Source organism: Gnatocerus cornutus, chromosome 9 (genome assembly GCF_029298725.1).
Source record: "Gnatocerus cornutus isolate USDA-ARS CGAHR chromosome 9, icGnaCorn1.1, whole genome shotgun sequence".
Taxonomy (NCBI): Eukaryota; Metazoa; Arthropoda; class Insecta; order Coleoptera; family Tenebrionidae; genus Gnatocerus; species Gnatocerus cornutus.
Window position 1 is genome coordinate 2,791,164 of NC_142241.1, and position 16,873 is coordinate 2,808,036.

Here is a 16,873-nt window from a genome sequence, read left to right on the forward strand (position 1 = left end):
ATAAAAATTAAAACAAAAATGTATTAATAGTAATAATAGTAATAACCCAAAAAGCCCGCCAAAAAAACATTAACATGCACACAAAACATACAATATACAAGATTTACAAGCTTTATTTACATATTGCTTATTTACTACTATTTACATTTATTCATTTAAAAATAATACCAACTTATTAAGTTTTTGACGAATGCGACTTTTTTTCTCTTTAGTATTTGAAATGTGATGTAATCTTACTTCTAAAAAAAAATGTATAATACATATAATTAATTAATAAATTTCTGTGATTGTCCACCCTATTTTGAATAAAAATGTGTTCGTTCAACTCAGGGAACAATAACACAATCTTTTAATTCGTTTCTTATTAGAACCGATTGTATGGGACCTTCTTGGGACTTGTCGTAGTCAAAAAGGGAAATCAGTGATGGGCACTCACAGAGACACTCAATGTACTTAATTAAAATGTATATTAGACAAAAATACGTTTACAGGGTAACCGCAACGTACGATGGTAAAAACGGAATTGAATTATAACAGGGTGGTGGTGGTTTTATATGAGTTCTAACAGATAAAAATGGGTTAAAGACCAAATGTCTAATGGGGGTCGCATCCGGATCAAAGATCAAATACATTATTCTATTAGAAATTCAAATTAAGAATATCTACCCGGATCAAAGAGCAGACGTCTATATTAGGGTAGCATCAGGAGCAAAGGTTAAGCTTAGTTATCAGAGATAAACCTACCACCCACTATACTTTAAGTAATATGAATAAAAATTAATTACAAATACATGAAATCTTCTAACAAAATATTGGGGTGGAAAATGTTACTAGCCTGTCTAATACATTTTTCTGCTATTTGACAAATTTTTATAACAGATTTTGAAGGCTTAATTAACCCGCCCCTGTTTTTAGGTTGATCAGCAGGTTGTTTGTAGATGTGGTTTGTTGTGACGTTAAACAAATATCACAAATAATTTTTTTTTTTAATTTTTTTTACAACAAACCCTGCTATGTATTCCACCACGTTGTCAACATACGTGGTGGAGGAATATACACTATGTACATAGTCATGATCTATAGGTTGGCAAATAACTGGGCCCTCAACTATACCATCAGAAGTACTGGGATTAACCGTTGGTATGGAAACTGCTGCACTAGTATCCAAAATGGATATACATATTTCCAGTTGGTGAGGCTGAAATTTGGTTTTGTGTCAACAATCTTTTATACGCAGCTTGGAACTGTACGCAGTTGGGGTTATTGTTAAAGCCTCCCCTACTCCTAATACACCCAAAAAACATTTCTAAATGGCCCTGCGAGAGTTTGTAGGTCAAAAGATATTTATTTATGTTTTTTTCTGATAAAAATTGAAATATTTTAATTGAATTTTGTAACCCTATAATCATTCCTACAAAACCCGTTTGTCGTTGGGAGTTGACAACTTCTTTTCCATCGGGCATTTTTAATTCAGAAATGTACTTGTTAACTTTTTCGGTGCATTTTTTATAATAATCCACTGTCAATTGAGATATTGGTTTTTGATGAATTTGATGATTAAAATTGCTTCTACTATTCAGTATGTCAAAAGCCATATTAAAAACTTCACAAAATTCTGCTGTGGCACTTGCACCTTTAAATCTAAAAAAATTACTGTTACAGTACTTTAAAGCCTTTGCTACACTATCATGTTACGCGTAGAGCGCAAAATTTGAAAAGAAACTAAGTCGTAGCAGCGTCTACGCCAGTGTCTACGAACAGAAAACTTGTTGAGATAGAAAGCATTTCCTCTTTGTCTATTCAAACTGCGTGCAAAGTGGAACTGTGTGCTCTTTATATGTGTTCTCTTTATCCTATCACCTCTCTGGATGAAGGAGTCTGTTGTCGACCCATTTCGCGTAGGAATTTAGTGTTTTTAGTGTATTTTGTAGCATAATTTGCTGCCAACCTATATGTCAACTGTCGAAATCTCCCAATCTCTCACAATTTGTTTGTGTTTGGTTGTGGATTGGCATTAGATCTATATTTTATATCAAACCTTAGTGAGGTCCAAAGGTTGATCCTGGGCCGAAATTTGGGACTGTACCCAAAAACTGTGTCGAGGAATGTACTTGATAGGGATATTTTTATACACCAAAAGTTGCCGACATGCATGGCAGCATTTTGACAGGAACGTCAAAATTTGTAAACATTGATGAGACATTTATTATATACTTCATTTCAGACCTTAGCGAGGTCCAAATGTCAAACCTGGCCCGAAATTTGGGACTGTACCAAAAAATTGTGTGGAGAAGTGTACTTTATAGGGACATTTTTATAAACCAAAAGTTGCCGACCTTGTCTGCAATCACTTTGACAGCACCGTCATAATTTGTTGTTTCGTTGATGAATGCGTTTTCAGTTCACTTTTTGAAAACCAGCAATTCTAATTAATAGGTTAATGTAAATAAATCCCTTCGCCAAGTTCGCACAAACTGACAGATTTCTGGATTTGACAATGTCATCCCCCTCTACCTCATTACATTCCAGGTGGCACCAACTCTTCCTAGCAATGTACAATATGCTGCTCACTTATATATACTCGTTGACACTAAAATGGGGGCCTCGCTATCCATTGAAATAAGGTATACATTTCGCGTTGGAATAACATTAAAAACTATTGAATTCTTCCGAAAATATGAGGTTATTGCATTAAAAATTGGGATGGTTTTTAAATAAGTGGTTTCTTTGTTTGTTATTAACAGTGAAGTAATAGAATCTCGCCGACTAGCAGTTTACTATTGTGTTTTTGAAACACGAATGTTTAATCACCTAATTAAAGGATTAAAGAGGACAAGAGAAGTGATGCAAGTGAAACTAGAATGAAATCTTAACCGAAATCTTGGCCTACTCGTCCACAAAGAAGTAGAAAATTCAAAATTTGATAACTCTAACCTTAACCACTCTAGTTGGAAACTGTCTGATTTTACTTCATGAATGTTTGCAACTGTACTGCATTTGCGTAAATTCAGTACACATTATTAACTTTATGACCAAATGCCCTACTATGTCAAACTCTGAAGGAATCTTCAAACTCTAGCGTTGTTAAATTTTTTGCAATGAATTCTTGTCAAAGGCAAACACCACTTTTCTTGTAGTTTACAAATAATAAGCATAAAGCAAAGATGTCAATTTTATCTCTAAACCCAGCTACAAAACAGTTTTTGCTCCAAAAGTTTCTTCACACACGTTACTCTTACTGCATTGATGTGCAAAATGATATAATGAAATCTTGAAATCATTAATCTGATATAATCTTGCCCCAAAAAGCCTATGGATGAGTTTAGGGCGTACCTCTTCGTATTAGATGTAACGGATGTAACCTATCATTGCGAAGTCTTCAATGGCAGCTTATGCACCGGTCCAGTTTAAGAAAGGACCGGTATCTCTTTTTTAGTGTTTTGCCAACTACTTTCAATTCACAGTGCAGTTTTTAAGAGCCAGCGAAGTTCATAAATTTAAATTTGTAGGTTAGTGTAAACAAATCCATTTTGACATATTGACGTTTGACACGATATCCCCCTCTTCTTCAAAACACCCCAATTAGTACCAACTTTAATGAATTTTACTAACACAATACAATACACTGGTCATTCATGTATACTAGTTAACACTAAAATGGGGGCCACACTATCAATTGGTATGACATATAGTCACAAACCACGCACCCTTAGACCCGAAACTCCAATAGTAAAGAGTGGGGAGAAAACACTAGCGCCAAAGTGGTTGTAGGGGAAACTAATCTGGTGAGCGCCAAATTTATTTTTTTTTTAAGTTTTGTTACGTTTATTCATCTTTCTTTTAATTTCTTACAAATTTCATTTTACTACGTTTATTCAATTTTAAAATCATTTGTCACAAATTTTATGCAATTTGCTGCTAGGCTCCGGTGACATCCACAGATTGATTCCTCTTCTCTTTAGTAGACCCACAAAATCAACAATGTTCATTGTTACATTACAGTATAAAAAAGGTACAACAACGGTTTTCCTAGAATTTTGAACCAAATTAGTTGAAATCCGTTTGAAATCCGCACCTACCTATCCATCGAACAGTTTCCGAAAAAATCGAATGCACAAGTGCAATTTGAGAACTGGGAAAATTTAAAAAATAACCGCAAAGACATTTAAAAAAAAGCAGTCGAATTACATTTGTAACATGCATGCATGCGAATTACATGCACACTCAATCTGGACATGATTTTGACCAAAGAAAAAATTTAAGAACGCTTTTTAGTCAATTTAGTCAATTTTAGTCAAATTTCGTCTTCTAAATGGCAACGTCCGCGATCTCAGTAGTGAAAATCCTACTCCTGTATTGTTCCTTTTTTCAGATTATTTTCTCGCGGACAACTTACTGACGGAGTAGTTTATCTCTTGTATTTCTGAAACGACCAACCCTTAAGCTAAGATTTGACTAAAAGTAATCATTGAGAAAAATTACACTTTTTTTGCGCCCCGTGTGACTTTGTAAAAATTGAGAAAGCGGTAGTTGCCACTTAGACGACGATTTGAACTTCAGTGGAGTAGATCGAGTTGTATCATCTACACTCTCTAGAAAATGGAGAAAATAATATGCTATTTACCATTTTTACGCTGGATCCGTTTTAAAAATAAAACGTGGACTTGAGATTTTGAAAACTGAAGTTTTGACGCAGTAACATCTAGGTATGATCTTAATCTTTTCTGAAACATTCGTTCCCTTCAATTTTAATATTCAATGTGACTTCGTAACTAAGCATGCATTTAGTTTAATACTTGATGGTAGACTCAGACTCAATTGAAGTGTGACAGGAACAACTACAAATAAAATATTACAAATTAAATCCTTTGTCAAACGATAACTAATCTTTACCAAAATGGAGATTCTTCAGATGTAAAGCCTTCTAAAATGCAAGTTTCTAACAGGACCCACTGATTGCTCCAAAGATTTAGAATTTTTTGATAGATAACCGATGCAAGAACACAACGGAACACCACACAATATTTATTGTTTTTACGATCTTCGGTGCACCCATATCAGCCACAATATGCGAAATCACCTAGAAATCATATATTTTTCGTTCTAAAACGAATATTGCATTTATGTTAATTAAACTTACCGGGAATAAAAATAGATAGTTCTAAACAAAGCGGACGCAAAATTCCATGAAACAAATCAAAAAACCAACCGATGAAATAAGTTTAAAAAATACTATCATAAAATGCACATGACATTTTATTTTTGAATCGATAAAACAGAATGCAAATGTTATAAACATTTTTAAATTTTTGAATTAACGGTCCTCTAACGGCTGTAGGGGAAACTTTTAGTCAGGTTTCAAACCAACAAAACACGATGTCAAGGTCATTATACCTTGACTTACGGGTCTAAACGTACGTGGTTTGTGCATATAGTGGGGTGATAATTTGCCACGGTGAATCGAGTATATACGGTGGCCGCATCTCTCTAGCCGAACAGAATGATGACGTCACAATCGCCCTGTAGACAGCGCTTGCATGAACATTTTACGATTATTTCAATTAAATTTCGCAGAAATAATGTTTAAACTTTTATTAACATATCAGAAAATTATACAGCGATTCTTTTCACTTTAGGGAAAAGCATTTTCTAACCATTTCTTAGCTATAATTTAGCAGAAATATTATTTTAACAGTAGACTATAAAATGTTACTTCTGGACCACGGCATTTGGCGTCTTAAAAATCACGGCAAAATCCTACAAATTTAACTGTTTGCCTAAAAGCAAACAACCAAAAAAGGGCTAAAACCCTTTAAAAAGCATTAATTTTTATGCACCCCAAAAGTACCCAAATATCTGTAGACCACCAAAAATTGGGCACACGAAAAAACGGGGTAGAATTCTACAAATTTAGTGTTTTTCCAAAAGTAGACAACCAAAAACGTTCCAAAAAACTTAGAAAATGCCTTGTTTTTAAACACCCCAAAATGGCTTTCTATTTCTGGACCAGGGCATTTGGCGTGTTAAAAAACAGGACAGAATCCTACAAATTTAGCTGTTTGCTCAAAAGTCAACAACCAAAAAAGGCATTAATTTTTATCCACTCCAAAAGTACCCAAATATCTGTAGACCACCAAAAATTGGGCACATGAAAAAACCGTTAAAATCTCCCAAAATAATGCAAAATCATCTCAAGAGCACTCTGAAAAACTTTCCAAATCCGTTGTTTTTAGACATTCCAAATGGCTTTGTATTTCTGGACCAGACCAATTGGCGCATGCAAAAAAAGTAAAAACATTACCAAATCAAAGAGGTATATTTGGCGCCTTACAAAACAAGGCAGGATCCTAAAAATTTATGTTTTCCCAAAAGTTAACAACCGAAAAAGACATAAAATCCTTCAAAAATCATAGTTTTTAATGTGAGCAAAAAATACTCTAAAGTTTCTTTTCTTGAAAATCAATAGCCCATCAGAAATTGGACATATGAGAAAACTGTTGTAAATCATCCAAAATCAAACCTAATTATGTTAAAAGCACCCAAAAAAAACCTTACCAGAATTCCTTGTTTTGAGTCACCCCAAAATGTATTTACTTCTAGACCAATACATTGGCGCATGCGAAAAATTCACCGGTCGGAATGGCGACTGGTAAAAATATTAGACAAATAAGAGCTCTTGTTTTTAAATACCTCAAAATAGATGAACCAAGTACTACGCTTCCCATCTACGATTATGCACATTGTTAATATTAGTTTTTAGTTTAAACAAACGGTTTCGGATTGAATGTATTACGTTTATGCCAATTTTCTTATTAATTAAAAAAATTGAATTTAGATTGTTTTTGTTATATCACAATTAAATTTTGTTACAATATAGGTAGTATAGTATAAAAAGTTAGAGACAAAATTTTAAACTACGGCCATTTAAACATTCACATTTCATGTGCATCAAAAGTTCAGTCTGCTCTGGATTGCCACTTTCCAGCCATTTCAAAATTTCGCTTACACTTTCGGAAAGATTCTTTCAAATCCGCCAAAGTTTTACAGCTTTCCTTCACAAACATCTTTATGCTGTCTCAAGATTTCAACAAACATCCACAACTATTTTGAGAATTGATGTGAATTCAAATTGGAGCAAACGAAATAAGAATATTTCTGTATATTTGGCGTGACACTTTTAATTATGTATTATTATAATAAGTGAAATAACTGATAAATAAAATAATTGACTAGTTCTTTGAAATTTGTCAGATTAGTGACATCTGAAAACTCTAACCTTAAAAATGGCATGGTTACACTAGGAAAACAGTGGAACTAAAACGTTGGTTTCACAGTCGAAAAGTTACTAAAGTCACGTGAGTTAGTTTCCTTATAATGAAAATACATATTACATGCATGTTTCATAATGTCATAGTTACTAATCAACAAACGACAGGGTTCTTGCCTAGTTACTTACTACTATGGGAGTAGAAAAAATAAATTATTATTACACCAAAGTAACGACACGAACGAAAAATTAGTTTGTTTGCTTTATAATTATATAATTTGTTTTTGTAACACAACTACTAACTAAAATTGATTTTCTTATTTTGTGATATTAAAAAGGTACAGATTTTCTTATCTTACTTTGTTGTAATTAAGAGAATTGTTTATATTTAGTTATAATTTTCATTGAACATATAAATAATAATAGTTTGGTTTTTTTTCAACTTATTTTCTTACCATATCAAATATTATGTACCAACTAACATAAAGTCGTAAGTCCCGGTTTAATGAAATATTAAAAAATACTCAAGTAGAAATGTATAATTTAATCAAAGATTAAGGGCAAAAAAATGAGATTATTTTCCATTACAATTTACAGATTCTCAAACTACCTAAAAATCAGCGAAATGCACATAAAATAAAACAGGGTACATAACTAACAGAGAGAATGATTTTAACATTCATAGCTATCCTCTACAATTGTTTCTATGTTTGGTTCATCTTGCAGTGTTTTTTTCTCAAAATTTTCTAAATACCTGATGCTAACTTTACGATCATCAGAGAGATGAAGACCAATTAAAATTTTCTTTAAACCCTTTCTTTCATTTCCTTCAAGTTCAAATGCTTCATAGTATTTTTTCCGTAGACACTGTTTTAGGGCCTTCTTTGCAGAATCTTGTTTATGCCGCTTTAGTTCAATTATAATTACTGCACATTTTGAAATAATAATTAAATCAAGCTTGGGTGAGCATCCCTTTTTGATTGCAAATTCTGAAAAGCAATCCAACTTCCCACAACTAGAAATTAACATCCAAAGGTCACAGTGAAAGTGAAAATGAGCTTTTGGTAATTCTCGGTCGGTATACAAATTTTCCACAAATTTTTTAAACGCAACATATTTCATAGGTTCATGCTTCTCTCCACCTCCTAAAGACATTAATGCATTCACAAATGACTCTTGTTGTTCTACAGTAAACAGGTTAGTTTTAAATTCTACCAAAGCCTCCTGAAGTTTGTCTGTAAATACTTGTTGCAATTCTAGATTCGGAATTTGTAATGTCCAATTCCCACCATTCTTGTCAACAACGTTAAAGTACCCACATTGTGTGAGAAACTGAAGAGCTAAGTCTACCTGCACTAGTTCGATACAATTCAAAATTGATTCACGTAATGATTTCAGATTATAAATATCGTTCAACTCTATAGTTGTTGCTATGATGGAAATTTTCTCATTGTCTCTAACGGCAGGAAACACCTTCTCCCGCATTTTTTCGAATTTAAATAGTTGGCAGATATATTTGGTTCCAACCGATTCAATCCAATAACTTTTTCGTACGAGATTCGGTAAATAATTGGTAATAGACACAGGATTAGAAATAGTTGTATCTTTGTCTCCCACTACAGTGTAATTGTTGTACCAAAGAGTAATTTCATCAAGAGCTTTTTCTCTTTGACTTCCTTCTTTGACACAGTTGTTAACTAAAGCGTTTACTTCTTCTCTGGTAAATCCAAAGAATTTATAATAATCATAATCCTTGTCCAAGAATGTTCTACGTTGCACATTGTTAGCTCCTAATGAAAGCATACCGCCTGATGCAGTGACAGAAAAAATTATTACTCGTTGAACAAATTGTGCTGATATCTCATCTTTACATAAAAGACGCATTAGTTCTCGTATGAAAAACATAATCTGTCGGTCTGATGAGTTTTCACTAAATAACATATTCATAAAAGGTGCGTCGAACTCGTCAATCAATATAATAATTTTCTTATGGGTTTGTTTTGTTTGATAGTGGACCGACAAAACCTCGATCAAATATTCAAAAGCCACCATTATGTATGATTGTGCTGTGTTACGATCTATTGCCTCTTTCCAATGATCATCATCATCGGCATATTTCAAATAGCACAAGAAAGGTTCAATATCCAGTCTTCCCATATTGTTACTTGACCAGCTGAATTTTTCACCATCTTCGTGAATTAAACATGTTTTATATTTTCTAAACAGCTTCATTATCATATTTCTAAGACTCTCCAAAAAGTCGCTATATGACGTTACTGATAATTGTGCAAAATCAAGAAAAATTACTGGATGCTGTCCGCAATGCTTGCGAAAAAATCTTTTACTTCCACAACCATGATTCTCTATGCATTCTTCAGTGCATTTGTAAATTCTGAGATCCTGGAAAAGTTTATATTTCTCCAACTTTTGTTGTTCACTGCTGACAATTTCAAAAAACTTCTCCAGCATTTTGCAAGCCATAGTCTTGCCGAATCTGGGCGGTGCAGTGAGAAGTATTCTATGTGCATCCTTCATAACGCATTTAATAAACATAGACTTGTCCACAAAAGTCGATGTCCAACGAAGAACTTCAAAAACCAAGTCAGGATCCTGAAAAGACATAACAAATTGTAATTTCCATGAATTCCTATTTGAACATAAAACAAATTGTACATTTGTTCGAAGCAAGTTACTTACGTCTTCACTTTCATTTGAGCCTCCGGAAGTGTCCAAAGATGTTACATCATCCAGTAAATTTAATCCAAGTAATTCCTATAACAAAAGTGTAATACCATGTTACCGTGTGATACAATAATATGTCTGGTCTTACTTGGTCTGAATAGACAGGTTTACTTTCGACTTTTTTGCGCTTTGATGAGGATGAGGAGCCCTCCATCAGATCTACCTGAAAAAAATTTTATATTCAACGAATTTTTTTATCTGTAATCTGTATGAGTAAAAAAATATTAACAAAGTTCCGTTCAAAATGATTTAAAAAGATTCAAAATAAATTTTTTACAATAAATAAAAAAATGACCAATACTAAAGAGAACAAAATTGTAGCAGAATATTATACACCATTAAAAACAAGACAACCATCTGAACTCCAACAATTTCAATGAAGTAACTCAAATGAGAAATCGTAATTTTGCCATTGAATATCTCAATTCGACTGTAAATAAAAAACTAACAAAGACAGAATTTTGCAAATCTAAAAATATTTCTAGAAATTCCCTAAATATGGGACTAAATTCAGTTGGAATTAAGATTGCATGTAAAACGAGAACAAATGAGAACAAACGGGAACAATCCGGGACAAAAGAGAACAAATCGGAACAATTGGGAACAAAAGAGAGAAAAAATAAAATAAAAAAATATTCGATAATGTAGAACATAAAGCAGGTAGTCGTAAAAATATAAGTTTAGATGAAGAAGCACATAAATTAATTAGTAAATCTTTAGAAACTTTTCAATCATAAATGGACAAACTAGTTTCATACATTCCCAACGATGAGAAAGAAAAATGGAAAAAAGATTTAAAACCTATTATTACTGAAATAGACAGATTAGAAGATGGAGCAAAAATAGTCGGTTTCAAACAAGAAGTAGTAGATAAATATATTGCAAGAGCTAACAGCTAATTTATTCCTTGAACAATTAATTATGACAGACTGTGAACTAGAATCCGCTAATAATAAAATCGATGAATTGGAATATAAATTAGACAACTACAATAATTATGATCCTAAGAAATTAGCAGAATTAAGAAACAAAACAGTAGTAATACCATCAAACATCGATGATGTAAAGAAAAGAACTCTCAAAATATTTGAAAGACATACTAAAAATATGAGAGCAATAAATGAAAAAACTCAAAAATTGTAAATTAAATGGAAAGTACTGTATTCAAGAATTTAAATATATTCAATGAAGAATATCCAAAATTCAGAAAAAAGTCTTATTCAACAAGTTAATAAATTAAAAATTATTATTTTTATTCTTGCGTTTACTATCGTAATTGTTATTATTGTTTTCTTAATTTATTACTTCAACGCTAATAAAAAATAGTTCAACAGTGTCCATGAACGTACCTATGATGATACTAATACGTGTCCATAAGCTAATGTATCTGTAGAATTAGGTAAAAGATATCTTTTATCATCTTTCCAACTTAGAGACTTTTTCTTTACTTCTTCAGTAAAAATATCATGTTTATGACTCCTAATCACTCTCTGTCTATGGAAGTATTCAGTTTGATTGAATAAGCAATTTTTGTAATCTTCAAAACTTATTTCTTTCTTCAATACTGCTTTCTTGATACCTTTTAATTTTTTTGAAACACACGTTTCAGTTCTGTAACTGTACATTTTTGACCTTAAACCTATGTATTCTAATATCTTAATACCATTCAATTCATCTTTGAATTTCCCTATTACTTTCTTATTTTTATCAGAATATAATGGATGGTCCTTTGGATAATCAGATGTATCAAAATAGTCGGGTTTGTTTTTCATAAATTCATAGAAATCAGCCATTTTAATCTCATATATGAAACTGTCGGTATCTCCATAAAGAAGTTTTATTTTTTCATTAAATTCTTTTTTAATTACATTGTAATGGAAGTTATACATTAATAATTTCGATAAATCTAATACGGCTTGCCCAATGTAAATTGGTTTATTAAACAATACTTTGGTTTTATAATTGTGAACTGCTGCCAGGTGTTTGCTAAATATAGTTCTGTGTTTAAAATTAGGTTTGTTTATCGCTTTTTGTAATTTTTCTTCATCACAATATAATTTAATATTTTGTTGGTTTCTAACAGATTGCATAGACTTACCATATGGTGCATTAACCATTAGTTTCCAGAAATCTTTTTCAAAATCATTTTTCGCCTTCTGTCTTTGTTCAGTATTAAATTTTACATATGGTGCTATGAAATTTGACTGAGTAAATTTTATACCTCTGTGAACCTTTGTTATTCTAATACCTAAACTTTTGTAAAGTTTTAATGTTTTGTAATGAATTATATAATTTTTCTTATCATAGAAATGACAAAGTAGTTTTTCTACTTTTCCGCCCGGGGGAATTCTATTTTCCGGAGCCAAAGGCAAGTCATTGAATTTGTTATGAATAGCCAAGTCTACAGGGAATGCTAAATCAACTTCTAAAACATAACCGGTATCACTATCTGATAACAGTATACCATCAACATTTTTAATTTCATCACAAGTCAACCATTTAAAGTTTTTTTCTGGTAATCTCTGAGATAAAGCCCATCCATATAGATTATTAGCATCTATATAGATAATCTGAGTATTTTCATCTGCCTGCGAATACCTGTTACTACACTGTGAAATACCTCCTCTAATTCCGTTTTCAAAAAACAAATACATTTCATAATCAGTTAATAATTCCAACTTCACTGAAGTATATTTGAGCATACAGTCCCAAGCTAACCCCGGAGTTGTATAATACCAAACAGGATCCAGTCCATAACTCTTTTCTAAACATAAATCTCTAAAATTTTCAAATACATCAGTTAATAGCAAAACATCTAGTTTTAAGTATAAATCATGCCATTCACCCAAGTTTTCAATTTTAAAATATTTCCATACTTTCACTGCATGTTTGAATTCTTCTTGAGAAATTCCTTCTTTTGTGAGCGAAGAATAAAATTTATCTATTGATGGAAGTTTTGTTTCAGAAAATTCCTTTTCTAATTATCTTGCTTTTTTCTTTCCTAAATAACACATCTAATTCATGATTTGAAAAGTATTTAATTATTTCTCTCAACTGACTTGATTCCAGATTAGATGACAAATTGTCTAGGCTACTTGCTAAAAATCTAAATGAATCGATAAATCTCAGTTCGATATATCCATTATCATCCATTCTTAAAATTTTACTGAAAGAAATATATTTCTCTTCGTTATTAGGTATTAATTTCAATTGACTTTTATCTTCTCCTAGATTTTTTATAAACAAATGACAATCGTAAGCGCTTAAATTATGAAACAAAATTGGAATAAACAATGGTTGTCTATATTTCAAATTGCATTTTCTACAAGCAGCTCCTCTATATTTTCCAGTGTAGTGATCATGATCTCTTACTTTTGGGTTTTCTATAGAAAAAAGATAACAAATTTTTGTTTTTTTATATTCTTCTAGTTCGATATCTTTTATGGGTTTATTTTCTTTTAATAACTTGTATATTGTTCTGGCATATTCAGTTATTCTTTTTATAAAACATTTATCACTTTCCTCTCCTCTGTAAATTTCCAATGGGTTACCAATATTATTATAAGCACTCTTAATGTATAATCCATAACTACAGGGAATATGAAATTGTGTTTTATGAGTATATGATGATTCAGGATTTGGTTCGCATGTATGAATAGGTTTCAGAATAGATTCAAAATCAGAATAAATTACATACGGATGTCTTAACATTCTTTGAATATTTTTAAATTTTAATATATTATCTTCAGGCATGTTCGGAACACATGGTTCATTACTAAAGCACACATTTTGATGTTTCTTTAAAGCATCTTCAGTTCTAGCGGAGTAGTTTAAACATCTTCTACAGAAATGTTTTTTGTTTCTATTTACTTCCAACTGATCATTCAACAATCGACTCAAATTCTTGATCCAACAATAATGATTTTTGTCTTTATTTCCAAAGTATAGTAAGTCGATATTCATTTCATATATTTGCTTATTATTATGATACAAAGGATAAAATATTTGTTCTTCGTAACTAAACACGGTAACATTAATTTTATTATGTGATTCAAATTTAGGTATGTCCTGGATTTTGACAGGAATTTAATTCATTTATATATTCCGGCTTATTATAATGATTCAGTCTATCTACGTGTTCTTTTGCTTGATGTAAACATGATATTACGCTGTACATAAAGCATTTATTATCGTTGTTTTTAACATTAACGCAAGCTTTTTTATCTTTAATCCACTTGGGTAATTCTACATATGAATTTCCGCTTAACGGTGTATATTTGTTTATATTAATGCGCAAATAATTTATATTTTTCAAAGTCCATCCAGATCCCTTATCTTGCAATTCATCACATCTTGATATAAATAAATCCTTTTGTTCATCCCAATATTCCTCCAGATCATCTTGTTCTCTTAGTATAACATTTGGTAACTGAAATTTATGTATCATTATAAAGTCTTCATTTTCCAGTTTCATAAACTCGCATTCCATCTCTAAATTGATTTTAATATTTTTATGGAGATTTAAAGCATTTATAACTACTTTAATAGCCTTTTCTTTTATCATATCCATATATGTTTCTATATCTATACCTTCTTCTAGATTATTATGCTGATAGGTTAATAATCTTCCTTTAAAAGCAACCTGAACTAAAATAAAATCTGGCTCTGGATTATGTCTTGCTTTATGCAACTGCATTCGACTTTCCTTAATATATTTTCCACATTCATCACACTTGATCTTTTTTACTCTTTCTTTTTTCGGTTTAGAAAATATGCCATCATTAAACGGAAAGCTCTTTTTGTTTTCTCTTGTTATTTTTAATTGCTCTTCAGCATGAATAATCTCGTTTACCAATTCTGCCTTATTGTATCTTTTAATGTATCTTATACCTAAAGATTTTGCCATATTACGTAATTCAAGCAAACGACGACTATTCAAATCATGTTTTAATTTATGCAAATGTATTCGAGTTTCCTCGATATATGTTCCACATATATCACATTTGATCTTCTTTACTCTATTTTTTTTTGGTTTAGCAAATATATCGTCATCAAACTGAAATGTTTTTAGGTTCTTTTTGTTTTCTTTCTCTTTATGTAGCTGCATTCGGGTGCTTTTGATATATTTTCCACATATGTCACACTCGATTTTCTTAACTCTCTTTTCCTTTGGTTTAGCAAATAAATCATCATCAAATGAAAATATTTCTGAATTCGCTTCGCTCATTATTTTGTTTTCGTTTTTTATTTTCTCATGTAATCGCTCTTCAGCTTTAATAATAGCTTTAATCAAGTCTGCTTTATTATATTTTCTAATATATTTAATGTCTAATGATTTTGCAATATTAAACAGATCAGATAAACGTAGATTACTCAAGTTCCTTCGTTCCATTTATTATAGAAAAAAATCTAACAAACAATTTTTAGCAAATAAATAGATTCAATCCATTTTTATGCAAATCTGTTTTTATATGCCTTTTAAAATTAGTTCTAGTGTAATATCTACCACAAACACATACCAAACGAGTAGAATTAACTGCTTTTTTACATTGTTTACATGTTTTTTCATATTTATTTCTATAGTTATAAAAATCACCTGGACATTTTGGTTCTAAACAAACCGAGCAACGACTAGTCATTTATTAGAAAATTTATTCATCAAAGACTTCAAGATTAGGAAAGTGTATTTTAAGAAAACCTAATTTTGCCAAGTTTAATATATTGTTTTCATACATTTTAAATTGATTATGCATATTTTTAAATACTAATCGTTCAAAGTCATTATTTGGTTTGCTTCTCATATCGTTAAACTTTTTTTGAAACAGTTGCCATGCTTCTTGGTCATCGTTATGTAAGCGATTCATTTAATTTATTACATTTTTTTTCACAAGAAATTATCCATAAACAGTGAGTGCTAAAACACACTGTCCCTGTTTAGGTAAAATTGTGAGAAGCCTCGAGATTCAAAAAATATGTGTTGTATATGGAGGTGATCAATTTAATGTTTATTTAATTAATTGTCGAAAAAAATAATACTTGTAATCAAAGCGATCTAGTGCAATATACGAGGCCTACGTATTATAAAAGTCTACATAAAATGAATGAAAAGCTAGATATCAACCTAGGTTCAAGGGAAAAGACAGCAATTATTTTAGAACATAATAATATAAATAAAGCTATTAGAAATAATTAATAATAATAAAAATCAGGATTATTTTCTTTAATTTTATAATCCAAGAAAGAATTGGGTGTTCGTAATTTTAAATCCCTAATTATATAAAAATTATTAAATACAAATACAAAAACAGCTCAAGAAATTAGAGAATACTATAATATTACTTTGGAAGAAATATTTTATTCATATTTGGAATACACTAAAGACTTTTATTTGAATATAGAAAAATCACTCCATAAAGCAAATTGAAACGATAATCTGAAATTAAGAGAGATTGTCATGTTTTTTAGTCCGCATAAATCTAAGTGTGGGAACGACATGTTTTCATGATAATTTAATCGATGATGACAACGTAAACAGATAACTCATCTTTTGATAACAAAAATTTTTGGACTGCAGATGTAAGGATCATTTTTAATGTATTTTGACACGCTGAATTCAAATCTGTGCTCAGTTTTTCTCCATCAAGTCTAGATTTTGAAATAGCATATGATTGTTGACCCCTCGTGATTGGTCGCGGGTCTCTGTCAAACTGAAAATATATGAAAATTCTTGGATGTAACCCACAAAACATGAAAACTTACAAAAGCTTTCAAAAAGCTTGATATTCACTTGACAAAATAACTTAAATTTGAAAGTTTAAAATAAACTTACAATATACTTTGATGTGTAAGTTTCCATCTACACTT

At 31.0% G+C, this 16,873-nt stretch overlaps 1 protein-coding gene and 1 pseudogene across 1 annotated transcript; both read right to left on the bottom strand.

Annotated features, from left to right (window-relative positions):
* Window positions 1-7,796: 7,796 nt before the first annotated feature.
* LOC148167785 (uncharacterized) lies at window positions 7,797-10,178 on the bottom strand. Its single transcript, XM_088045218.1, has 2 exons — window positions 10,098-10,178; window positions 7,797-10,039 (listed from the first exon to the last, which is right to left on the bottom strand). Exons 1-2 carry the CDS (start codon window positions 10,161-10,163, stop codon window positions 7,940-7,942), a joined length of 2,166 nt encoding a protein of 721 aa, XP_087901344.1. The 5' UTR covers window positions 10,164-10,178; the 3' UTR covers window positions 7,797-7,939.
* Window positions 10,179-11,300: 1,122 nt separating this feature from the next.
* Window positions 11,301-16,378, bottom strand: LOC148167786 (uncharacterized; annotated as a pseudogene).
* Between the last annotated feature and the right edge of the window lie 495 nt (window positions 16,379-16,873).

Coding starts and splice junctions, on each gene's coding strand:
- LOC148167785 (XM_088045218.1), bottom strand. CDS start 10,163: ATGGAGGGCTCCTCATCCTCATCAAAGCGCAAAAAAGTCGAAAGTAAA. Junction 10,040..10,097: donor AACCTGTCTATTCAGACCAA/GTAAGACCAGAC, acceptor CTTTTGTTATAG/GAATTACTTGGATTAAATTT.